This window comes from Juglans microcarpa x Juglans regia, chromosome 1D, assembly GCF_004785595.1.
Source record: "Juglans microcarpa x Juglans regia isolate MS1-56 chromosome 1D, Jm3101_v1.0, whole genome shotgun sequence".
Lineage (NCBI taxonomy): Eukaryota > Viridiplantae > Streptophyta > Magnoliopsida > Fagales > Juglandaceae > Juglans > Juglans microcarpa x Juglans regia.
Genome location: NC_054594.1, coordinates 9209261 through 9236363, shown reverse-complemented (window position 1 = coordinate 9236363; position 27103 = coordinate 9209261). Strand labels below are relative to the sequence as shown.

At 39.3% G+C, this 27103-nt stretch overlaps 1 protein-coding gene across 7 annotated transcripts in view; it reads left to right on the top strand.

Moving 5' to 3' along the window:
• The first annotated feature begins 1443 nt into the window (after positions 1-1443).
• LOC121234052 overlaps positions 1444-27103 on the top strand; it is a 30445-nt gene continuing 4785 nt past the window's right edge. The window contains exons 1-15 of one of the 7 annotated variants that reach the window (XM_041129867.1): positions 1444-1848; positions 2284-2356; positions 3010-3075; positions 3920-3985; positions 4126-4208; positions 5593-5644; positions 5767-5838; positions 7201-7268; positions 7338-7386; positions 7494-7578; positions 8323-8427; positions 8564-8615; positions 9647-9698; positions 26247-26363; positions 26458-27072. In XM_041129867.1, coding sequence (XP_040985801.1) covers positions 1673-1848; positions 2284-2356; positions 3010-3075; positions 3920-3985; positions 4126-4208; positions 5593-5644; positions 5767-5838; positions 7201-7268; positions 7338-7386; positions 7494-7578; positions 8323-8427; positions 8564-8615; positions 9647-9698; positions 26247-26363; positions 26458-27072 — 1731 coding nt within the window. In that variant the 5' untranslated portion in view covers positions 1444-1672. Of the gene's footprint in view, positions 1849-2283; positions 2357-3009; positions 3076-3919; positions 3986-4125; positions 4355-5592; positions 5645-5766; positions 5839-6972; positions 6995-7200; positions 7269-7337; positions 7387-7493; positions 7579-8322; positions 8428-8524; positions 8616-9646; positions 9699-26246; positions 26364-26457; positions 27073-27103 lie in introns of those variants that run through there. The other 6 variants (XM_041129861.1, XM_041129894.1, XM_041129873.1 and 3 more) reach the window with 6 other exon arrangements.

Sequence of the window (27103 nt, the reverse complement as noted above, 5' to 3'; positions counted from 1 at the left end):
GTCACGCGTAGAGGAGACCGTCCTGATGTCGCGCGCAGAGGAGACATACCTCCACTCTCTGTCTTTCCCTTTTTTCAACCGAAGAGAAGGTTGTCGCGCGCAGAGTACACTTCACATCAATCTCGCCGTCGCGTGCAGATGGGATGCCTGTGTTGAGGAAGAGATTTGGGGAGATGGAGGGAAGCGGACTGTTCTCTTCTTCGTATTTCATTTCAGACCTTCTTTTCTTTTTGTTACGCAAGAAGCGATTTGGGGAAGACGAGGGAAGCTGTGTTCTCTTCTTCCATTCTTGAAATTTCATTTCAGTTTCAACTTTCTTTTCTTCATGTACTTTTTACAATTACACAAACGCCCTTGCCTGATAATAGCCTGCCATGTCACTTTCGTTCGCAAATCGGTACGCTAATTTGCCTGTACCTAGAAGAATTGTTTTTTTTTTCCCTCTCCCTCTCCATCTCCATTTTCCCTCTCCACCTCTGTTTCTATGAACCCGCCGACCTCTCTCTCCAATTTCAAGAACAACACTAGTCCTCTTCCTCTCCATCTATCCAGTTTGTAACCTTAAGTGGAAGAACTTTTGAAAAATTTAGGAAAACTCCGAGGGCAAAAACAAAATAAAGAAATTGTGGAAATAAATTTGAGAGAAACCTGTTAAACATGAAATCTAAAACTTGAGTTTGTCTTTGTTGGAGGAGAAATCGTCCTCTTCCTCTTCCTCTCTTTTATTTTAATTTTTTTCCCTTATATAATATGTGCTTTGATGAGAGAGTAGAATTTGAAGAAAAGAAAGCGAAGAGAAGATGCGAAGTTCGATCCGTAGTCGATGTTCTTCAAGAGAGAATGGAATCGGAACTGGCCTTTCCTGGTGGGTTTTGCCATTACTGGAACCATCATCACCAAGTTCTCTTGGCTACGTTTGGGTACCAAGAGTACCTCAAGTACTCTCATTACTATTCTTTACTTTATTATTACTTTTAACCTATTTCTTTTACTATTCATTACTTTTTATCTATTATTCATTATTCTATTATTAATTTTTCATTAATTTTTCACTAATATTCACAAACATTCTTAATACTTTTCAAGTATTTTCACTACCCAAACGTATGTCTCATTGAGGGACGACTCTTGTTAATTGGTCTGTGGCCTTTCCTTCATCCATCAAATGAACTTTGCATCCTGGGATCCGTAAAAGGACCTCTTGTTTGAGATTTTTAGATTTAATTTTTTACTTATTATTCTCACACACCACACACTCTACTTTTTTTATTTATTCTTTTTAAACTAATTGAATTCTTCTATTTATTATTTATATATTATATATTTAATAAAAAAAATATAGTGTGCAGTATTATAGATGGTGAATAATTTTTCTTTAAAAAAATATTTATAGACAAATACGAGGATAAAAAAATAAAGCACGACTCGTATTTATATCTGAGTGAATCGGAACTTACCATCCAGAGTCAGAGACACCGGAAAACACCTCATACACGGTCGGATTAGTCACCTCGAAATTTGAACATGGAAACAAGAACGCCCTGTCACTTACAAGAAGCACCCAGGCTGTGAAACCCAACAATACAACAACTTTACCAACTCCAGTCTAGGGGCTGAACAAAAGCTTCGGCACCAAGCAACTAGAGAACGAGACAAGAAGAAAGTTGGGGGAATGCAGAATCGTACAGACGGGCCCATGAGTGTTTCACCACGTGGTGGACAAGGCGAACGGCGCTCAACGGGGTCGTTTTTTGTGGGTGGGCAAGTGGACTCGCTTGACATGCACATTTTGTCGGGTCAGCTCAGTGATCCCTCTAAGGTGTCCGATCTTTGCTTCTACCTTGCCAGGTCTCTTCCCCGACTTTTGTCATATGCATCCCAAAGCCAAAAAACACATACTGGGTCTTTTCTATTTTCTTGTTTGAATATATTTCTGAGCTACTTATAGTTAGATATTCTTTTAGTTCGATGTTATATATCGTACATTTATTTGTTTTTATATTTTTGTAAAAGGTTTAGGATTCTTAGAGTTATTGGAATGGGTAGAGTGAAAATGGACTAGAATGGTGATTGGGAGTTTGGAAGTTGGCGTTTTTATAGTTGAGTTATGTTTTCGAGTTTGGAAGTTCAATTGTTATGGAGTTGAAGGGTGAGATTGCAAAGTGTAGTCATGAATGTATAATCGTATTTTAAGTCTCGAGTCGCTAATTGTCTCGATTTATGTTTATAGACACAGCTTTTGGTTGAACTTGCTTGACGAGTTATTGCCTTTAATAAATACAGAAGCATTGATGATGCTGTCGCAAATAACGAAGTTCCACTAAAAGCACAGGATTTGCCTATGTTGGTTAAACAGGTACCTGTTTTTGTGAGTGTGATGGCAACGGAGCATTGTGTTCTCTTTCTATACTTATTTCCATTTTATTTTCTATAGTGAGATAGAAAATGAGCTCTGGGGCTTATTTATTCGATGCCAAGAAAAAAATACCATGTAATTCCAAACAAATGACGAAAAACGATACAATGTAACTTGAAAATTAACCAACATTAATGACGGCCCATCAGATTTTCCCCCGTTAGTACTGTTATATGGTTCAAAAAACAATTGGAGTTGTGGGTATTTTCCAGAACCACATCTCAATTGTTTTTTTCTGATAAGCAATGAAGAAGATTGACTGGCTCGAATCACATTAACTTTCCTGCTAACTGAACATACTTTGAGCCTTAGGATTAATCTATAGTTAAACTGGGACTTTTTGTTGCCTTTTCCATCATATTCCATCCCCTCATGATTTATCACATGCCTAATACCGATCTTATATGGGTATGCATATCATGTCATGTTGAAATAATGCCTCGGTTAACTATCTTATATTGTGTGTCAAAAATCCCCAAAAGTTAATGCACTAAAAAGCCTATCCCTTTAAAGTTTGTATAGATTCCGAATTTGGTTATGTAAATTATGTTCTGAAACAAGCTATATCTCTTACTTCGCTTTACACCTTGTAGGTATATAAGTATAACAATCATTCTTCCCTTCAAGCAGCTGTAATGGCACTTATGATTTCTGTCAAGGTATGCAAAGTTACGTGTCTGGTTTAACCAGGTCTATTGTTGCTATGCAAGAAAGCATCTTAGATTGATTGCTGACAATTGACTGTTGATAGCTACTCCATATTCATATTTTCTCTTTGTTAGTGTTGTTATATAAGCTAATGAGTGCATCCCCTGGGAAGTGAAAAATATGACTCATGTACACTCTGTGTGCTCTTTCTATGAAATGCTTACAATTATTTATCTAGCACACAATTTCTAAAAAAACTAGGGTTAGAAACGTCACATTATGAAATCTGTGTCCTCTTGTTTATCTCAGAAAGTATAAGAGGTCCCCTTTTAGATTGAATGTAATAGGCTGATCAGTAGTTTTTTGTCATCCAGAAAAGAGGAGCCATGGATACAATCATATATTCAAGAAGTGGGCACACCCCCTTCCTGTTCCTGCACCCTATAATTCATCAATGTTGATTTGTCTTACTATCTTATTTTTCAAACTCATGTCTTCCCATTGGAATTACAAATCTTTGTCTTCTCAGTTCAGTTTTCAGTAGTGATAGTCATATATCATCAATTTACTTTTTGAGAGCTGGAGGAACAGGTTTGATGAAGCACATATTGTCTCCTAGTTATGTGAAAAACCGTTGTGACTCTGCAACCATCTTTGAAGCACATATTGTTCTGAAACTGCATTCAATAATATGTTAGTCTGCTTGAGAGGCATCTGAATAATTTTGCTTTGTGAAGTAAACACTTTATTATAGTTCAATTTTCAATGTAACTTACTATATGAGATCAATATATTCTTCAATTTCCAAAGGACATCCAACTAATATTTGGTTTCATATGTTGATGTCTGAGGTAGAATGCTTGTATGATTGGATGGTTTCAAAATAAAGATTCAAATGATCTTCTTACGTTGGCTAAAGAGGTCAGTAAATTTAGCTTTTTTAATGGTTTGGTTCTTACTGCTTGGGTATTGTTTTTTGTATAGATTTGTTTTTTATCCTTTATCTTTTGGGTTTAAGATTTTGGACCTGTACCTTACTCCAGGTTTTTTGCAATGCTTAGATAGGTAAATCCTTCAGTAATACTGAGGATTTTAATGTTGAACCAAGCTATGCTCTGTCCAGCATTTCAAAAATCATGACTAGGTATAAACTTCTCAATTCTTTGCTCATCTAGCATAGTCTTTACAGTGTTAAATGAATTCAGTTTGAAAGGAGATTCAAAAGTGATTTTGCTTTTGTGGTGACTGCGCTACTTGTACTCCTCTATCCAAACCTCTGTAGCATTTGAGGTATAAAGTTCTCTTCTTTATTGAGACTTGTCTATTTTTTCAGTCTAATGTAAATGATTTATCATTCTGGAAGATTACCAATAATGGATCTTTCCAGCATTTATGGACCTGCTTGAAATAGCATATAGTTGAGTTCTTCTACTCAGCAGTCCTACACCACAGATTTGTTGAGGGAAAAAAAATAAAAAGATATAAAATAAAAGCAGTTGTGTGGTTCTTACTTATAAAAAAAAAAAAAAAAAACAGTTGTGTGGTGTAGGGCTGCTGAGTAGGATTTGTCTTCGTTATAAGAAGTTGAAGCCTCATTTAGTCATTATCAGCCAACTTAGAGCATCCACATTGGTTTCTTCAAATAACATTTCATCTCTAAATTTAACTAATTTTATCAATAGCTGGCCCACATTGAATTAGCCAAACACTTTTCATCCTAAATATTATCTACAGTAAATTCATCTTTTCCTTCAAATATGAAAAGTACTAGTTCACCTTCAAATACATTGTTTATTAATATCCACTCTCTCCCTCCCACGTATTCAAGACCTACTGGTAGTGGTATGTAGGTTTGTATAACTTAATAAAAAAAATCAGTGGGGATCTTCTTGAGATGGAAGTCATTATAGTGGCAATTTTTTTTGTAAATTTTGTATTAGTCGGTGATGATGTTTTTGAGAATTGGTTTGATTGCATTGAAGATCGATGGAATTATTTTGATAATATTGATATCATGTGATGAAATTTTTTTTATTGGATTATGAAAATGAAAATGAATATGATTGATGGAGATTATAGGAGGTTATGAAAATAGAATTAATTAAAAAATAAAAATTAATTATAAAAATATAAAAATATAAAATAAAAATATTTTATTATTATAGAGAGTGTGATGACTAATCCAATGTAGATTTTAGGTTTTGAATGATTAGCTAAAAGTGAAAAAGTTACATATTCTTCAAAATTTGAAGAATAAAATAGCCAATCCAATGCCAATGCTTTTACATGAGCTATAATTCCTTTCTAATATGTACGTGAAAGAGTATTTAAATTAAGCAGTTTTCAACATCAATCTCACATAGAAGTTTGAGGTTTACTTGGATAAGGAAACAAATAAAGGCTTTTTTTCTCCTGTATAGTTTGTTAGAATCTGCTTGAAAATTATGACGTTCTTCTGGATCAATTCGAGTCCTAGTAGCTCATTGACATTTCTTTTCTCTTTTTCATATGACTTTGTTCATATACAGATTCTATCCACGTATAAAAATGGGACACATACTAGCTTCACTTGAGATCAAGGTATGTTACATTTATCAATCAACACGAATATACGCAAATATGCATCTGTTAGTTTAACTTTCTGACATTTTTCACTTTTGTACTGAAAAGAAATGACTTAACTTTTCTGATCTTGTTGGTAGGCTGGATACAGGGCCATTGTCTATGACTTCCATATATTGAAGAGTAGAACAGTTCCTATGCAAAATCAGATAGTAAGCAATCCCGAATTAATTTAGGCGTAGCTCACCATAAAATAAATGATAATTATCTGTTTTATTTTTATATGTAAGGTGAGTGTTATTTGAGAGGCATAATGGAGGTACACGGGGTATGCAACAAATACACCTGGTGGGTAGAGAAAAGAGAGAGAGGATCCAGGAAGTAAAGCTATAGAAGCATAGGCAGGCTGCCATGCGCTATTATAAAGCATGTCTTTGGCACTCCTTTCATTGTCTTCGAACTTTGGTCATTCCTTTCCCACCGTATACACCGCATCAAACAGATGGGGATCATCTTTCACTATGTCTTGCCATGTTGGCTCTCAAACTGTCTCTTCCATCATGCTAAAAGATCTACCACCTTTCTAGGCATCACCCAACTGAACTCAAATGAATTGAAAACAGCTTGCCAAAGTGTGCTAAAAGATGCTGATGCGCTGAAAAACTTCCCCACATCCTCTCCTAATGTTCTGCCATAACTCCACCCTGTAACTCTTGTTTCACCTCATTGGAGGTCCAACCACCCCACTTGCAGCTGCACTTCCTATCAATTACCTCCTACCAAAGGCTCCCTCTATCATTAGTATACCACTAGTGCCACTTCCCCAACAATGCTTTATTAAATGCAGCCAATCTTTTAACAGCCAAGACGTCTTCACCTGTTGGATTTGTTGTGAGGATCACTCTGCTTTCGTTTTTGCCTAATCACCAACTTGTCAGTTATTTGGAATGTTATCCTTCATTCATTAGTATGATGGCATCATACCTGTATTTTCTAGCCATTTTTTTTATAAGTTATTTTCTAGCCATTTTCCATATCCCATTCAGCACATTGCTCTTGATCTACTTGTTATAACCTTCTTACCTACTTTATAGCTTCCAGTTTTTATTAATTTTTACTCTCTTTACACTATGTGTTACTTGCCGTGTTTTTTTCAATCAAGTGTTAAATCTACATGGAAACAGTCCATAGAGGCTTGTGCCCAGTTCAAGCCACTCTTTTTCCTTTCTTACACTGCATGACTGTAGCTGACGAAGGGTCCCTTGTCTAAGGTTTCTTGTTTGTTCCGCATCGACTAGGAGCAGGAGTTTAGTTTTGCATAAGGGTCACAGCCTACTCTTCCACTCAGCAATTTTCTGGAAGTTGTAGGTTTGTGAGTCTTGCTTGCATCGCATTCTATTCAGCTTCCACTTAAATGCTTGCTTCTTTTAGATTAGGAGTAAGAGTATGATTACATGAGAGGTCTGTTAAACGTTGTGAGCTCCCTCCCTGTACACTGCAGATTTTCTTTTATTTCATATGTACATGGAAGATACAGCTATTGCTTTTTTATCTTTCTTGTTGTTTCCATGTAGGCTCTGTTTGTTGCTCAAATGGATAATATGGAGACATCATCTTGCATCATGACTCCACCTCTAGCAAAGTATGTTTGCTTTATGTTGCCCATTTTAATCTGAGTGAAATTAATCAGGACCTTTGTTTCCTTCTGTAGCTTTCTGTTAAATGGTAAAGGAGTGCAAGGAAGGAATAACATTTCCATGGTTTGTTTAGTTCTGCTTAAACTTGCAGTGGCCTTTTTTAAATATATATTTAAAAGCATGATGCAGTAAGTTTCATTAGTTTTGTCATGATTTCCATGCTGATTCAGGACACTGGACCACAGCTGCCAACAAATATTACTGCAATGCTCAAATATGGAATTAATCTTTTTCAGGCTGTTGGGCAGTTCAACGGTACGCCCGATCAAAACTTCCATGTCAAAGCATACCTGTTTGCTAGGGCTGCTACCTGCCCTCAACAGGCAGGTAGCACCCTCCCCTGCTCCCCGCTTGGGCCTGGTGGCCGCTTACATTCACAGCCCTGGCCCGACCCCTTCCCCGGCCCTGACTGCCCCTGCAGGAATTGCCCAACCACTGTCCGTAGCCTTGCCCAGATCCAACATCCTTCAACAATCCCAATCACAATCAAGCTCAAACGGTTAGATCAGATCAATCAAATCTGATCTTTGATCAGATTTTGATCAGATCTAAGATCTGATAAAAAAGGTCAGATCTCAGATCTGATCAAGATTTAGCTATGATCTTATGATCATATCAGAATTGATCTCTGATCAGATTGGGAACCATGCTTGTTGTCTTTGTTGGAGATGATGGGACCGTGGCTGTGGGTCTCTCTGGCCATGGCCATGTGAGGAAGAGAAGATAAGAGAGAAGAAATGGAGAAGAGAAAGGTGGGGCGACTTAGGTTAAAATTTTAGGGGTTTTATGTATGTACATAGATATATAAAGCGAGTGGGCAGGTTATTACCAGGTGGGTGAGTATCCACCCGCTACTCTTCCGCTAATATGATTTAACCATACACTCCGCCTGCCTATTGCCCAGCGGGTGGGGCGGGTCCAGGTGATCCGCTGCTGCCCAGCCCTATTGTTTGCTTGGATATATTATGTTAATTTATCAAGTTTTTTGAAATTTTACAGGTAATTATCTCATTACTATAGCTTTCATGAGCATGATGCCATTGACTTATGAAACTCCATCACTACAAGATTATGTTCAGCCTGTTGTTGGCCCATATGGCTCTGGTAAGACAAATGAGAGTAAAAAGAGACATCTGTGTTGTCTGTTATAGTGTTTTTCATGCTTAGAATGACTTAATTGACTTTTTTCTTGGGCTTTTAGACGCAACTAAGACTGTATTACTAACTTGGAACATGTTAGATTCTGAGATAATCGAGAAGCCATCACGCATTTCATTAAATTGCCCGATAAGGTATTCTTTTATATATTCTTGCTGTTACTACTACTCTCATTGGTCTGTGTGAATTTTTTTAGTTTTCTGTTGCTTGCGTCTTCGTTTTATAGACAATCTAAGAATTAATGAATTATACAAGCTTGGCTACTGTCTTATAAGGTTAAGGGCATGTTTGGTATGTGGAATGGTCATTCCTTTAGTAGCAGGAATAGGTATTATTGGGAATTTAAGAGGCTAGTAGAATAAAAATTCACCCAAAAAATAAGAGCTAGTAGAATGATTATTCCCTTTAAATGTATTGCGGGTGGCTGGCCACCCAACAAATTTGAAGAGTTTTTATTGCAATTCTTTTTTATTTTTCTGAAAAAACTAGTAAAATATTTTTTTTGGAAAGCCCTTTCAGCTATTCCTCAAAATGGAAGGAACAATTATTCCTATGGAATACTTATTTCTAACATTAAAATTCTAACCAAGCGATGGAAGAATAGCCACGTACCAAACGTATCCTAAGTGTTTGATTGTGCCATGGTAGCAGCTCAATTTGAGGATCATAATTTGAAGGGTACTGTTTGTTTGCATGAAATGTCTTAATTACTTAGATAAGACTAATGCTTTGTTATGGATAAATTAGAATCTTTTGATACTGCTTTGTGAAACATTACAGCAAATGTGATGGAGAACAGGACTACTTGGTGGGGACACCATTCATTGACATAGGGCATTCAATATGTTATTCCTAAGTATTGATTGGACGATAGATGAAGTTACATTATATGCTATTCCTTATTCATACTTTTCAATTTGTGGCATTTGAACTAAAGACAATGAACTATGATCACAGCAAACTTTTGAGAACTGTGTATAAATCATGTCAATTTTCCGGGTTAAAAAAAAAAAATTAAATGTATTAATCTTCTCATGACATTCTTGTAAAGCAAATTTATTTTTTTAACCAGTAAACCTCGTTTATCGTTTTAAGGAATAGGCCTTAATGTTGGCTTCGATGGATTCTATCTTGAATTGTTTTATTTTATTTTTGTTTTTAACAGCCACAAACGTATCAAAACACCTGTGAAAGGACATCTCTGCAAGCATTATCAGGTGAGCCAGAAATAGGTCTTGTTTACAACTATATGCTGTATTCTTAGCACACAAGTTCTTTACAATAGATACATCTAATTAGAAAGAGCAAAGAGGCTAAAGAAGTATTGAAAGCTTAAGTTTGAAGATTGGGTATGAATGAGCATAAAGTGATTGGGTATGTTGCCTTGGTCGTAAAATTATTATGGCAAAGGCGACATAACCCATTGAAGATCAGGTACAAAGGAGAATAGTGGCATGTGAAACCGTGTTGCAAACGGACATAAGATACAGTATTCCGCCTTGGTCATAATCAAACCAAGTACCATAAAATGAAACAATGGGATTCATCTCTTTATCATGTGCCGTTCTATCAAATTCCACTCTCCATTGGGTGGAGCCATCCAAAATTTCCACCTTATCTGACACTGAAGCATCCCTAAGAGGTTGATTGGCTCACTACATGTTGTGTGAAAACTTTATATTGGAACCATTTACCACTTCAAATCTTGTAGATCTAGAGAATTCCCCCGAACCCTTGGTATTTTCCTTCACAACTCAACCCCAAAGGTTCTGTTCACATCACTAAAGCACCAATCCCCCATGAACTAATATTTTTCTCTGCAACCCAAACCTCCTTCTGAATCTAGGGAGGCAGACCGTAGTCCAGCTTACTAGGCAAAATCTTTGCTCCATCACAGTCCCCATACAAATCTCTTTTGTAATTTTTAAAAGCAGTTAGCTATATCAGTTGAAGAAAAATAGGTAAAAAAATTGAGTGAGCAAATTTGACAAAGTGCTCTTTATCAAAGGTTTTCTTCCCCCCTTTTGAGAGATATAATTGTGTCTTGTTGGAAACATTTTCAAAATAATTATATATTATATTTATTATTAATAATATTTTGGGATTTATTTTGGAAGTTATGAAATATTTTGGGAGAGAGAATTTTGAAATTGGCTTCGTCCATGAATTAATTTGCAAGTCAAGTGGTCTATTTATAGATGACCAAAGGATGCAAATGAAAAGTTGTAACTTTTTGTTTCACTAAAATCGGTTACGAATAGGTATATATATTGCATCTATTGGTTGGACTTTTTTCAATGGTCACCTTGCTTCCCTGCCAACCAACTCACATGGGTTCGAACCCCAACTGGTGCGACTTTTGCATTTTTATTTTACAAGTGCCTGTTCACGCGTTTGGACTGTGCTGAATAGACTCAGTTTATTATAACCATGAGCCATAAGTTATAAACTTTCCTTAATTTCTCTCTTTCCAAAATAATAGATAACTTCCAAAATAAATCCCATAATATTATTAATAATAAATATAATATATAATTATTTTGAAAATACTCCCAACAATCCCCACCATTTTCAAAATACATCTTGGTTAGAATAAGAAACTTATACATAAATGAAGGTGTCTTTTGGACTTGAACCTTCACATAGTGAAGATGTGTCAAATCTAGTTAGAATGACATAGTAGACATGCTTTGAACTAGCGATTCTATATAATTAACCGGATATATTTCGCATAAATTTTCTTCTCTTTGGGTAGTTCAAAAATCCAACGTGGATTGGCCTTGTGTCTATATCCTGGTTTCATGAGCGCACTAGAGACAATTACAAAGCCTAATTCGCATAGGAGGTGGCATCACCCCCGACACTCATATAGGTAGACTTATCAAAAGTATCCTATAACTAACCACTTTGGCAAAACTCTGTTATAAGTCTATTAAGAGCTTATTGCTTAGCCTCTCATTTTCATTACAGTACCAAGCACTTAAAGCCTTGGGATGATAAATTAGTTCAAAAACTAATGTTAATATCACAGTGTTTGCAAACCATGAACATATAATGAACTTTGCTGATTTAACAAGTCTTGATATGTTCAAGAGTTGAGTCGAGTTTCCATTATTGGTGATTTTATTATATAGGCTTTAAGCCCATCCTCTTTGATGCCTTCCACATCAATTCCCTTGCGAAGTCTTTAGTTAATGGATCTGCTAAATTTTGGCTAGATCTCACAAAATCAATTGTAATTACTTCATCCATGAGTAATTGCCTTAAATAGCTATGTTTTAATCTGATATACTTAGACTTGCCATTCTATATATGGTTTATAGGCCCATGACAATGTAACGTGACTATCACAATGCAAAGATATTGGTGGCATTGGTTTTGGCCAAATCGGGATCTCTATCAATAAATTTCATAGCCATTCTGCCTCTTTGCTACAAGAAGCCAACACTATAAACCGTGCTGCCATAGTAGAGTCAGTTATGCATGTCTGCTTCTTGATCCCCGGGAGATTGTTCCTCCATGAAGTGTGAATATCCACTTATTGGTTAATGGTTGGGATTGTTGGAAATATTTTCAAAATAATTATATATTATATTTATTATTATTAATACTTTGGATTTGAAGTTATGAATTATTTTGGAAAGAGAGAAATTATAGAAAGTTTATAAGCTTATGGTTATAATAATATGGTTGAATTTATGAGATATAGTTGTTGACTGGCTTAGTGGTATTGAGCACCACTATTGGCCTTGATGATGGGGGTTTGAACCACCCCTATGTCAAGAAAGTGGGCTTTAATGATTTATTGGGGCCTGGGAGTGTGGCTAGCAGCCCAAGGGTGTCAATGATGTATATATGGCAGTCAATGTATATATGTATAGGAGATCATTTTGTTAGGCATGAGGCTGTTGTACAGTTTCCTTACTTAGATCATTACCTTATATACTGATTATTTGTAGGCTGTAATTAAGGGATTTCTTGGCTATTTAATGAGAAGTAAATCCTCCATTGAGGGGTATTCAAACCATTTTGACATGGTATCAGAGCCCTCAATCTAAAGTCAATCCTTCGTATTTCTGGGTGATTCGGGCTCTGGGTTTTCTTTGGTTGGGTTTCTCTTGTGAGACTCATTCTTGGTTTAGGGGACTAACTAGTCGGTCCTCTTTGTTCTGGTTTCTAGGATGTTTTCCCTTTGTCGGCATTTCTGGTGCTTTCAGAAGTTTCTGTCTTGGTGATCAGAGTTTTCTGGTGTTGTCGGAAGTTTCTGTTCTTGGTGGTCGGCGTTTTCTGGTGCTCTTGGACTATCGGCGACTCTTGGTGTTGGTATTTTTGGTGATTGGAGTTTTCTATGGTAGTTATGTCAAGCGAAAACTTAATTGTTCACTTTAATGGCAAGAATTATGCAAGTTGGGAATTTCAGTTCAGGATGTTTGTGACAGGGAAGGAACTATGGGGTCATTTGGATGGGTCTTGATCCCAAAGAACTTAGTTCATGGGCTAGCAAGGATGCCAAGATTGTTTCCTGGCTATTAAGTCCTGTTGAACCACATATGGTCAACAATCTTCGTTCGTTCACTACTGCTAAGGAGAAGTGGGATTATTTCAGGCTAGTTTATTATCAAGACAACACTACCCGGAGGTTTCAAGTAGAGCTAGAAATTGCCAACTATAGATAAGGTAATCTTTTTATTGAACAATTCTATGCTGGATTCCTTAATATGTGGAGTGAATATTCTGGGATAGTTTGTTCTAATGTTCCCAAGGAAGTCTTAGAAGCATGGCAAGTTGTCCATTTTGAGAGTCAAAGAGACCAATTTCTGATGAAGCTAAGACCAGAATTTGAGACTGCGCGGGCTGGTTTGATAAACCGTAATCTTGTTCCTTCCTTGGATGTGTGCTTGGGGGAATTATTACGAGAAGAGCAGCGTCTTGCCACTCAACTTGGCCTAACTCAAGAAACTGTGACTCCTAAGATGGTTAATGTGGCATATGCTGCTCAAGGGAGAGGAAGATCCATGACACATATACAATGCTACAGTTGCAAGGAGTTTGGGCATATTGCAAAGCATTGCAGTAAGAAATTCTGCAATTACTGCAAAAAGGAAGGACATATCATTAAAGACTGTCGCGTGCGACCTTAGAATAGACAAGGTCAAGTGTTTCACACTGCTGTCCAGTCCAATTTAGCTGCTGTCCCCTCTGTTCTTGCTCCAGGGCAGCAACCTACAACCGGTTCTTCATCTACTCTTACACCTGAGATGGTCTAACAGATGATTGTCTCCGCTTTCTCTGCCTTTGGCCTTCAAGTTAAGGGAAATCTACTCACCTCTCCTTGGTTGGTTGACTCTGTGGCTTCCAATCATATGACTGGCAATACAGATGCTTTACCTGATGTTTGTAAGTATAAGGGTGACCAGCATATTCATATAGCCAATGGTAGTACTCTTCCTATCATTGCAATTGGAAATCTGGGGTCTTCTTTCAACAATGTATTTGTGTCACCAGAATTATCCAAGAATTTAATTTCTGTTGGACAACTAGTAGATAATAATTGTGAAATTCACCTTGATCGTAATGGTTGTTGTGTGCAGGATCAAGTGTAGGGGAAAGTGATCGCGAAGGGGCATAAAGTGGGACGTTTATTTCCTCTTCAGTTGTCCATTCCTAGTTTTGATTCCTTTGCTTGTACTGCCGTTGCTAATGATAGTAATGTCTGACATAAGAAATTGGGACATCCCAATTCTATTGTTTTGACTCATCTTATGAAATATGGTTATTTGGGGAATAAAGATTCATTTTCTAATGGGTCTTCTGATTGTAGTTCTTGTAAACTTGGTAAGAGCAAATCTTTACCTTTTCCTTTACGTGGCAGTCTGGCTTCCACATGTTTTGAGATTATTCATACTGATGTATGGGGTGTGAGTCCCGTCCTTTCTCGTGCTTAGTACAAGTATTTCGTGGCCTTCATTGATGACTATAGTCGTTTCACTTGGATATATTTCATTCAATCTAAAGCTGATGTGTTCTCCACTTTTCAGGCTTTTGTTGCTTTTGTTGAGACCCAATTTTCTGCTTGTATTAAGATACTACGCTTTGACTCTGGGGGGGAATATATGTCCAATACGTTTTAGAATTATCTCAAAACCAAGGGTATTCTCTTCCAACGTCCTTACACTCCCTAACAAAATGGGGTCACTGAGCGTAAGAATCGTCATCTTTTGGATGTTGTTCGTACTTTATTGATTGAATCTTCTGTGCCTCCTAGGTTTTGGGTAGAAGCCTTATTTACAGCTGTTTATTTGATTAATCATCTACCCTCTCAAAGTGTACAATTTGACTCTTCGTTTTCTCATTTGTTTGGTGTTGCTCTTGAGTATAATTCTTTTCATATATCTGGCTGTCTATTTTGTTCACTTGCCATCTAGTGAACGTCGCAAGCTTACTGCTCAGGCTGCTCGGTGTGCCTTCCTCGGGTATAGTAATGCATATAAAGGGTTTGTGTTATGATGCGGATGCCAACAAGCTCCATGTCTCTTGAAATAAGGTTTTCTTTGAAAACCAATATTTCTTCCAGTCTTGTGTTCTTAATGATTTTGCTTCTGTTCAGCTTCCTATTTTTGATGATTAGTCTTGTACTCTTGAATGATTTAAGCTAGGGGTTGTGTACCAAAGACGTCGCCCACAGTCTCCATTGCCAGACGTCGCCCACAGTCTCCATTGCCCCTTCCTGACACTGAACCAACGTCTGATCCCATCCCACCTGAACCTCGAGGGTCATCTTGAGTTTCACGACCCCTGGATAGGTATGGGTTCTCACATACTACTCATCAGGCTACTCTTGATACTACCTTTGTGCCCAAATCTTACTCTCAGGCTTCTACTCAAGCTTGTTGGCGGCAAGCTATGCAAGAAGAACTTCAGGCTCTTCAGGACAACCACACCTAGGACATCGTCCCATGTCCTGATGGAGTAAAACTCATTGGATGCATATGGGTATATACCATCAAGCTACGGCCTGATGGCACTATAGAGAGGTATAAAGCCGATTTGGTGGCTCTTGGAAATTGTTAGGAGTATGGCCTTGATTATGAGGAGACCTTTGCACCCGTGGCCAAGATGACTACTGTACGAACTATTATGGCTATCGCTGCTTCTAAAGGATGGTCTCTTCGGCAGATGGACGTGAAGAATGCATTCTTACATAGGGATTTGAAGGAAGAAATATGTATGACTCCTCCTGGTATGTTCACACACTCCTCCACTGAGGTTTGTCGGTTGAAGCAGTCTCTGTATGGATTAAAGTAGGCATTGCGTGCATGGTTTGGGAAGTTTCATACCACTTTTCTTGATTTTCATTTTACTGAGAGTCAGTTTGATTTTTCTCTATTTCTTAAGAGGATTGCCACTGGACTTGTTGCACTTTTAGTATATGTGGATGATATTGTTATTACAGGGTCTACCCTCAGTTGATTGAACAATTGCAACAACATCTCAAGACTACCTTTCGTATGAAAGATCTTGGCTCACTTAGGTATTTTCTAGTTCTCGAGGTGCATTCTTGTCCCCAATGGTATGCTTTTACATCAGCACAAGTATACCCAAGAGATTCTTCACCTTGGCTAGTCTTCAGTTTGGGAACTCAGTACTTACACCTTTGGAGGTCAATTTGAAGCTTAGTTAGGAGGAGGGTGAACTATTATCTGATCCGTTCTTGTATTTGCAACTAGTAGGGAGTTTGGATTATTTGACAATTACCCGACTAGATATTTCATTTGTTGTACAACAGGTCAGTCGGTTTATGCAGGCTCCTATTCACTCTCATTTAGCAACAGTACGACGGATTCTTCGATATCTCAAGGGTACATCTGGCATAGGGTTATTATTTTCTACTTGGAACTCCTTTCAGTTAATGAGTCATAGTGATGCTGATTGGGGCGGTTGTGTGGATACTTGCCGTTCAGTTACTGGTTGGTGCATGTTCCTTGGTGATGCTCTTATTTCTTGGAAGAGTAAGAAGCAGGATCGAGTCTCAAAGTCCTTTACCGAATTTGAGTATCGTGCTATGTCATCAGCATGTTCAAAGATTGTGTGGCTTCGGGATTTGTTGGGTGAACTTGGTATCCCGCAACTTACTCCTACTCCTCTTCATGCAGATAACATAAGTGTTATTCAGATTGTTGTCAATCTGGTATTTCATGAGCGCATCAAGCACATTGAAGTAGATTGTCATTCCATTCATGAAGCACTTGATCAACATGTGATTACACTTCCTCACATTTCCACCGAACACCAGACTGCTGATGTTTTTACCAAGGCCTTGTCCCGCCACCGCCTTCAATTCATGATTGACAAATTGATACTTCTTGATCGACCAACCTCAATTTGAGGGGGGATGTCAACGATGTATATATGGCAGTCAATGTATATATGTATAGGAGATCATTTTGTTAGGCACTAGGCTGCTGTACAATTTCCTAACTTAGATCATTACCTTATTTACTTATTATTTGTAGGCTGTAATTAAGGGATTTCTTGGCTATTTAATGAGAAGGAAACCCTCCATTGAGGGGTATTCAAACCATTTTGACAAACGGCGCACAAAACTCGAAAAATAAAAATACCAATGGGCGTGCCTAGTGGGACTTGAACTAGTGCCAACCATTTGGGGGAGGTGCACATGACCATTGGACCAAGTCCAACTTTTGTGTCATTTGGTAAAATATGCAGTATATGTACCTATTTGGAACCGATTTCGGCAAAATAAAAAGTTATAACTTTTCGTTTGCATCCTTTGACTATATATAAATAGACCCCTTGGCTTGCAAATTAAAAGATGGAAGAAGCCAATTCAAAGTTCTCTCTTTCAAAAATATTTCATTTCTTCAAAACTTGTCATTAAGATATATTCGTTCTACAAAGAATTTTTTTTTTAATCTCTTGGTTAAATAGAAAAATCTAAGGGTATTCAAGTCTAATTTCGTTTGTGTATAGCGCAGTTAACCAAACAGACTTGTTCTGGGAGTCATTGTATCTTGGAGGCAAATTCACTGGTAACTCGTGTGCATACCATTATTGGTGGGAACGAATATTGTGTTAAGGAAAGTTACATTATAATAAGCCTTGAAGCAAACTCTTTTGTCTCACTATTTTTTTGTTTTGTAGCCCCCTTTGCACCAACAATTTTTTTCTCTTTCTTTTGTATTTTTTTGTTACCCTTGGTAGAGGGGCAATCTCCTGGGGATCAAAGAAGCAGACATGTATAAGTAATCCTACCATGTCAGCAAAGTTTATAACATTGGCTCCTTGTAGCGAAGAGGCATAATGGCTAAGAAATTTATTGATAGAGGTATCGATTTGGCCAAAACCAATGCCACCAATATCTTTGCATTGTTATAGTCAGGCAACACTGTCACAAGCCTATAGCCATTTATATAATGGCAAATATAGGCATATTGGATTAAGGCCTCGTTTGGTTACACATATGAGATTAGTTGAGACGAGAAATCTATAAATAATAGTGAGATAATTTGTGAATAGTAGTGAAATAGTTTGAGTTATGACTTTTATGTGGTTTTGGGAAATGAGAAAGAAAAAGTTGAATAAAATATTATAAAGTTAAGGCATTGTTTGGTTACACAGATGAGATGCCATCCCACTAACCTTCACTCCGAGATGGATTTGGCCTTGAAGTGGGCTCCCAACAAGAGGCCAATGGCCAATGCACAACATGGGTTGGGAGGTAACCTTACACCAGTGTTGGTGAAAGCGTTAGGTGCACCTAAGTACAAATGCTGCCTAGAGCCTAGGAGTAAGGCCTAAAGCACAAGCATGCACTTGATTGAAGGAAATTGCAAATTTTGAAAGATGATATGTTACAAAAAATCCATGTAGAAAAAAGTGGCGAAATAGTGGATCGTTTGCTGCTTCTTGTGCGAAATAGTGGATCGTTTGCTACTTCTTGTGAGGTTGTTAGGGCCTTTTGTGACAAGTTTTTCGGAAGAGTTGGGTTGTGCCTGAGAAGGTGGTTGAGTTTATTACAAGTTGGAGAACACTTCAAGGTATGTCATAGATTGCTGCCATTTGGGAGATGGTTCCCATTTACCTTTTATTTTGCATTTGCAAGGAAAGAAACGAACGGTCTTTCGAAGATTGGGAACGCTCATTGGAGGAGCTTAGATCTTTCTTTCTCATTATGATATTACTATGGGCAATAGCTGTTGATTTTAGTGGTCTTAATTATCATGATTTCTTGTATCTTTTTCTCCTTTCCAATTAGGCGTTTCCTCTTATATACTTCATATGTATTTTGGCTATGCCTATCCTTTTATCAATAAAATTTCGTTATATAGTTGAATCAAATTATACCAAAAACGCCACAACCAAAGAAGCTCAAGAATTGTAGGTGTCAACTTCTATGCTAAACTATGTCTATTGCAGGAAAAGAATCAACGTATCCACATGCAAAACATTTCTCTCCTTACACATGCAAAACTTGACTCGTCGGTGATATTGCTACGTTGATGGTGTCATAGTAAAGCGGTCGTTAAGATGGCAGTTAGAGAGCTAGTGATAGAGTCTAAGTTGATAGTGCTTGTGAAGGAGGGAGGTAATCTGCGTATTTCAGAACAGGGTTGGAAGGAGAAACATGAGGTGCTGGTGGGACTCAATACAACAAAGTGGTTTGTGAAGGTGCTGGAGGAATGCCTGAAAGGGGGGAAGAATGAGGTGTACTCGGTGATAAGGGAGAGCTATTGAAGCTTTGTTGCTCAACGTTGTGTGAATAGTCGTGGGCGTTACTTGTCAATCGCAGAGTACGGTCAGGCGGGAAGAAAAGTTTTGCTATGTTTCCCTGAAGGTGAAGATGGATGGGGATGGAGAAGGCTGAAGGAGGTCGTGTCGGAGATGGCCTACTACAAGGGAAACAGGGTTGGAGCTGCCATAGGAGTGCAGGTGAGCAGAGTGGCAAGGGGGGTGAACTCTTTTGAACCGTCCTTTAAGGAGGTACTCATGGCGGAGGGACTAGGGCACGCTCAAAGGAGGGGTGACAGAGGTGCAAGCCATTCTGACAGGGTGGAGCGTCGAGCCTTGCATCATGTAAGGGGTGCAGAGGATGGTAGGATGTGTGCTGGGCAGGAGGCGTGGGAGACTAGGAGGAGACTGATGGATTTGCAGGGACAGTTGAAGAAGTTGCAGAGGGAGATGGATGAAGTACGTTGGCACGTCGGGCTGAGAAAGGAAAGAAGTGGGAATTGGGATGAAGGAAGGGGAAGTAAAGGAAGGGGCTCAGGATATTCAAGCGAGTATCATGGGTCTAAATGGCTTAGGAAGGCTAGACCACAACCCAGGCCCAATTCGAATCCCGTTGGAGGGTTGGATAAGGCAGCCATGGATAGGGCCCAGCCCATGGGCCAACTTGATGGTAACATGGCTTCTTCGAGTGGAGGGCTCGTTTTTGGGCCTGGGTTTCGTCAACACAGAAGCAACATAAGGGAGAATGGCCTGCCCCTGTGCGACGGCTCTGTCGCATACCCGAGACGCAGCCATGCTTGCCGACTGTAGAAAGGTAGCGGCGAGTCCACAACACCGCCAACGGTGGTAGTGGGACATGCCGATGATGTCCCTACAGCGGTATGTGAACAGTTAGTACTGATGAAGCAGGCGTTGGGCTCTCCGTCAAGGTTGGAAGGTCTCTCTCTGTCGAAGGGAGGACAGACGGTGCCGATAAGCACAACAGAAGTGGTTTTGGGTCTGAAGGAAGTATCTATTTGACCAGATCTCGATTGTGTGGAGGAGGTTGAAGAGGGGGAGGGATCCGAGGAACTAATGCACTCGGTGGATGGTGATTTGGTGTTCCTTGATGACAATTGGGGTTGGATGATATTTCTTCGGACGGCGAAACTCACGGAATTCAGAGTAATAGGATGGAGGACCCTGTCCCATTGAATTTCTGCTTCCTGGCTCAACCGAATGTTTTAGATTGGGTCTTTCATCAAGTGAAAGAGATCCAAAAATTTGTGGGGATTGATTGTGCTGGCTACGAGGATCAATTTGTGGCTTTGTTCACAAAAATTGGAGCGGGGCATAAACAAAAAACTAAAGGTGAATCGAAGAAGCATGGGGAACTTAAAAGATTGACTTGGTCGATGAATAGGAGGGCAGTTCCAGTAGGGGCAGGGGGAAAGGGAAGGGGTAGGTCTTTCCTCAATGAAGCCTAAGATAGTGTCGTGGAATGTCCGTGGACTAAATGAGATCAATAAACGTCTACGGATTAGGAACTTCCTTCAGGAGTGGAAGGCTGATATTGTATGCTTGCAAGAGACAAAATTGAAAATGTTTAACAGGAGAATTATACGGAGTTTATGGAGTGGAACGCATGTGGATTGGGTGTTCTTGGCCTCTAATGGGGCGGCCGGAGGGGTTGTGGTGATGTGGGATTGGCGGGTGGTGGAGAAGGTGGAGGAGTTTATTGGGCAATACATGGTAGCTTGCTCGTTTAAGTGTGTCTCTGATAATTTTTTGTGGGCTTTTGCGGGTGTTTGTGGTCCTAATTTAGATATAGATAGAAGATTGTTATGGGAAGAGCTAGCTGGGGTCCACAATTGGTGGGAACTTCCGTGGTGTATAGGGGGAGACTTTAATGTTGTAAGATTTCCAAGTGAAGTTTTTGGAAGAAGAAGATTGTGGCCAGCTATGGAGGAGTTCTCAGAATGTATCTTTGACCTGAACTTAATGGATTTGCCACTAGCAGGGGGTACCGCTACTTGGTCTAATAACCAGTCTTGGTCTCGACTGGATCAGTTCTTAATTTCAACAGAATGGGAAAGCCATTTCCCGGAAGTATGGCAAAAGTGTATGCCCCGTATTGGATTGGATCATTGGCCTATTTTGCTTGATTGTGGAGGAATTCGTAATGGTCGTTGGCCTTTTAAATTTGAGAATATGTGGTTAAAATCGGAAGGGTTGGTAGATAGGGTCAAACAATGGTTGTCTTCCTATCAGTTCCAAGGTACTCCCAGTTTTATTTTTGCGGGTAAGTTGAAAGCACTGAAAAGAGACCTTAAAGTGTGGAACTTGGAGTCATTTGGTAATATAGGGGAAAACAAAAAAATAAAGTTGCTGGAAATTCAGGAGATTGAGAGGCTTCAAGGGGTTCAACCACTTACCCAGGAAGAACAAGATCGGAAGTCTGAGCTGGTTGCAGATGTGGAGAGGATGATATTACTTGAAGAGATGTCTTGGCGCCAAAAGTCCAGGGCACTGTGGTTACGGGAAGGAGACCGAAGCACGAGTTTCTTTCACAGAATTGCAAACTCCCATAGGAGAAATAACAACATTGAGATGCTGAAAATCGATGGGGTGGAGTGTAGAGATGAGCAGGTAATCCGCAATCATGTTGTTGACTTCTACGAGAACCTATTAACGGAGCAAGTGGGATGGCAGCCTCCACTAAATGGGATGGTCTTTGACACCATTGGGTCGAGCGACGTGTCGTGCTTGGAAAGGGAGTTTGAGGAGATAGAGGTTTATGAAGTAGTGAGGAAAATGGCCAGGGATAAGGCTCCAGGACCAGATGAATTATCTATGGGGTTCTTCCAAGATTGTTGGGAAGTGCTAAAGGAGGACCTCATGAAGGTGTTTAAGGAGTTTTTCTTGGCTGGAAAACTAGAAAAAAGTCTTAACACCACTTTCCTTGCTTTGATACCTAAGAAGGTGGGGGCGATGGAGATAAAAGAATTTCGGCCTATTAGTCTAGTGAATGGGGTGTATAAGATAATCTCTAAAGTACTAGTGAATAGACTGAGCGAGGTGATGAGGATGATGGTTACGAAACCTCAAAACGCCTTTGTAAAAGGTAGACAGATTTTGGATGCAGTACTAATTGCCAATGAATGCCTAGATAGTAGTCTGAAAGACGGGAACACAGGGATCATTTGCAAACTCGATATGGAAAAGGCATATGACCATGTCAACTGGGATTTCCTGCTTCATTTGCTTAGGAAGTGTGGTTTTGGGGAGCGATGGAGGGTATGGATCCATTGGTGCATAACTACGGCAAAGTTCTCCGTGTTGGTAAATGGATGTTCAGTGGGTTTTTTACATAGCTCATGTGGTTTGAGACAAGGGGACCCGTTGTCACTCTTGTTGTTTGTTATAGTTATGGAGGCTCTAAGTAGGATGCTCTTGGCTATGGTTGCAAATGGCTTTCTAGTCGGAGTCCCAATCGGAACCCCGGATAGGGGCACTATTAATATTTCTCATTTGTTGTTTGCAGATGACACACTTATTATGTGTGAAGCAAAGCAAAACCAGATGCAAGTTCTAAAGGTCGTACTATTTTGCTTTGAGGTAGTTTTTGGTTTGAAGGTGAACTGGGAGAAATCAGAATTAGTGCCAATGGAGGAAGTCTCTAACATACGTCTGTTGGCTCAAACATTGGGGTGCAAGATATCCTCCTTTCCTATGACTTACCTGGGACTTCCGTTGGGGAGTGCATCAAGGGCGCCTTCGGTCTGGGATACAGTGATCGAGAAAATAGAGTGGAGATTGGCGGAGTGGAAGAGAATGTACTTGTTGAAAGGTGGAAGGACTACCTTGATAAAGAGTACACTTTCAAAACTACCTACTTATTTTTTATCTCTTTTCCCAATACCAGCTAGTGTGGCGAATCGTATTGGGAAGCTCCAGTGTGATTTCTTGTGGGGGGGGGGGGGGGGGGGGGGGGGGGGGGGGGTATGGGGGAGGAGTTCAAGTTTCATCTGGTAAAATGGGAGCAGGTTTGTCGTCCTATCTCTGGTGGAGGTTTGGGGGTTAGAAATCTAAGGGTGTTCAATCGAGCGTAATTAGGCAAGTGGCTGTGGAGATTTGCCAGGGAACCAGACAATCTATGGAAATTGGTGATTGAGAAGAAATATGGTAGTTTATGGGGGGATTGGTGTACTAGAGAAGTAAGGGGGGCATATGGAGTTGGGTTGTGGAAATACATTAGAAGAGGATGGGGGTGTTTAGCCGGTATGTTAAGCTTCAGTTGGGTGTGGGCTCGAGGATCAAATTCTGGAGAGATGTGTGTGTGGTAATAGGGCTTTAAAAGATTTGTATCCTTCTCTTTTCCAGATTGCAAGTGCTAATGATGTTTCAGTGGCGGAAGTTATGGAGATATTGGGGGGACAGATCCTTTGGAACATTAATTTTAGTAGGGCAGCACAAGACTGGGAAATAAGCACCTTTGAAGATTTTTATGGCCTCATATATTCTATGAGACCAAACAGGCAGCAAGAGGATGTTTTGTGGTGGACTCTAGCAGGCAAAGGTACTTTTTCTATTCGTTCTTTCTATAAGGCCCTTACTCAAGAGTCTAATACTCGGTTTCCTTGGAGAAAGATCTGGAGACACAAGGCACCTCCCAAAGCTTCTTTCTTTGTATGGACTGCTTCTTTGGGTAAAATACTCACCACTGATAACTTGAGGAAAATGAGGATCATTATTGCAGACTGGTGTTGCATGTGCAGAGGAGGGGGAGAGTCGGCAGAGCATCTCCTTTTGCATTGTGATACAGCAAGGATTCTCTGGAACGAGGTATTCACTCGACTGGATATGGCCTGGGTTATGCCAAAGACCGTGGAGGCGGCTTTGGCTAGTTGGTCAAACATAAGAGGCAGGCAACCAATTAAAGCAATTTTGAAGATGATCCCTCTATGCATTATGTGGTGTTTGTGGCAAGAGTGCAATGAGCGGACTTTCAAAGACCAGGAAAGATCGTTGGAGGAGCTTAAGTTTTATTTTTTAGAACTCTTTGTAGTTGGGCTATTGCTGTGGATTTTAATGGCATGACCCTTCATGATTTTCTTGCCTCTAACGTGCCTACCTAGTTAGGGCATCAGAGTTGTGTACTGGCTTTGCCATTCTTTGATCAATATAATTTATTTATTTATCAAAAAAACATAAGCAATCAAATATCAGTCCATCTAGAAAGCCAACTTGGATTATCATATCAGGCTCAAGCATATACATAGCCACCATAGTACGTACATGATCTTCAATTTCAACTAAATACTTAAGATTATTTGTTTACATTATTTTATGGGTCTTGAACCGATATTGATATTTTATACGTTTTTCTTTAAGAAATTGCAAAAGCGTGCTTTTCTGCGCGTTAAGCTCCCACAAAAAGTTCCAAAAACTGCGCTTTTGTAAATGTGCTTTGCTTTTGGTAAGCAAAACACTTCAACCTTTGTGCTTAAGCATGCTTTTACCAACAATATCTTGCGCCCAGGAATTCCAGTGAAACTACTCACATCATCAAAGTTGCTCTCTGGAAGTAGTTTTGACTTTTCCAAAATAATTTTTATCCTAAAACAGCCTCAAAACAAAGAAGAAATGCAGTGAACACATTCTTGTCACATACGAATAGGTGTGAGATGTGAAGCTCTTCATCATGCCCATTCCTTACCAAAAAGCCTGATAAGATACCCGCACTCACTAACCCAGAGATCATCTTGCTGGGTGTATCCATCACAATAACAAACAGGAGAGGGCATATAACGGTCATCCTGTCGCAACCAGTGAAAGTTATCGAGGAAACCCTTTGGGTTCCATTCACCAAAATCAAAACTCTCACTTTAGAGACACAATTCTATCCCCTTTCACTACTCCCCAAAGCCACACCTTCTCAAATTATATAGTAAGAACTCCCAATTAACATGGTCATATGTCTTTTCCAAGCCTAACATGCATGGTCCCCCTGGCTCTAGATATGATTTTGCTATCCAAGCATTCATTGGCAACTAGCCAGGACTTAGGATATGATTTTCTAGACTCCGCTACATTGATAATAAAATGGAAATCTTTGATATCAATTGCTCTGGATTTCTTTGAGATAAGGACTATAAATGTTTCATTGAGACTTTTTACAAATTTACCCTTAGCATGAAGTTGTGAAAAACCCTCGTTAAATCATCTTTTACACATCTGGATGCATTTGGAAAAGCACCATCATGAATCCACCTGGACTCGGGGGCCTTGTCTCCATTCAAATTGAATGTGATACAACTCAAATGTGTGATTCTTCCATTTATATGGTCAACTAGAACCGAGCCTGCTATTTCAGATTGAAATGTGAAAATCAAAAGACCGACAGTAACAACTAACAAGTTAAATGGTTCAAAGAATAATGATTGTGTGGATTTAGTTGATTAGGTGTGGATTCTGAACCAATGTCAACCTAATCTGCCAAATATCTTCTACTAATACGTGACAAAACTCCACAGGCCTGCTGCTAGAATGAATAAATAAATATAATAGAGGGGGGGGGGGGGGGGGGGAGAGAGAGAGAGAGAGAGAGAGAGAGAGAGAGAGAGAGAGAGAGAGAGAGAGAGACAGCACATATGGCACATTATAAAGCCCTACACTATTATGTCCATGCCTGCACTTGAGATCTAGGGGCCTTGTGCATCTTAAGAAATTTCACGTCATTTCCTTGCTTCGTGCTCTATCCTTGCTTACTTGGTATTCTAATGTTCATATCCTATAAAAAAATGGTATTTTAAAATTGATAGTTCTGAAGTCCAAAAGCATCTCGTGTATTCATGTGGCTAGAGTGGGAGAGCCGTGCAACTGGTCAATTGGTCAACCTTTGGAAATGCTCTTTATGAATCTATAGATTATCATTTTGGTTTGCACTAAATTGATGCAAGTGCCTTACATATTCTCTTGGTCAATTGTCTTCCTTCTCTTAAACTCTGTCAATTCTGGTATTGTGCAAAATGCAGTGCTTTGATTATGAGAACTTCATGGAAATGAATGCAAGAAGGCCACTATGGTGTTGCCCATATTGTAACCAACCTGTCTGCCACACAGATATACGCATTGATGAGGATATGGCAAAGGTAAGTAGTTTGAATGAAAAAAAAAAAGGGTAGTTTTCAATGTTTTCACGTGGTCAATGTCACCACATAAGTGAACCCCTTGTTTCTTGCTCAGATCTTGGGAGAGACTGAAGAGAATGTTGTTGATGTGATGATCTCAGCAGATGGATCCTGGATGGCAGTCTTGCAGAACAAAGACCATACTGACAAAACAGGCCATGGGACACCAAGTTGTCAGCAAGAAAGACCTCGGCAGTGTGATTCTGATGGATTCTCATGTTTGCCAGATGAATTTTCTGATCTTACCAAGGAAGGGGCGAATGCAATGCATGTATATGGAGGTACTGGAAGACGACATTTGCTGGATAATCCTCCATGCATTCCAAGAAATGTTGTGCAAAAGGAAGTAAAAAACTGTGACAGGTTGGACCAACATGGTTCTTGTTCAACAGAGGAAAACATATACTCAAGAATTCCCATATCTATTTCTGCTGTCCCACTTGGTTCAGTAGGCAGTACGTCTACTTGGGCTGGAACCCCTGGCAGTTCCAAATCATCTTGCAATTCAATTCTTGCACCGGTCCTAACAAACACTCTCTCTCCAGTTCTGAACCAACAGTCTTTACATGGGGGCTTGGATAGAGAGCAGCAATTGCTCAGGCCGCTTGTGAATTCTTTACCAGTCTCAGACATGGCTTCATCTTCCATGCACAATAAGTCATCAATACAGGTTTGATCCGATTTTGGTTCATTTGTAGCTA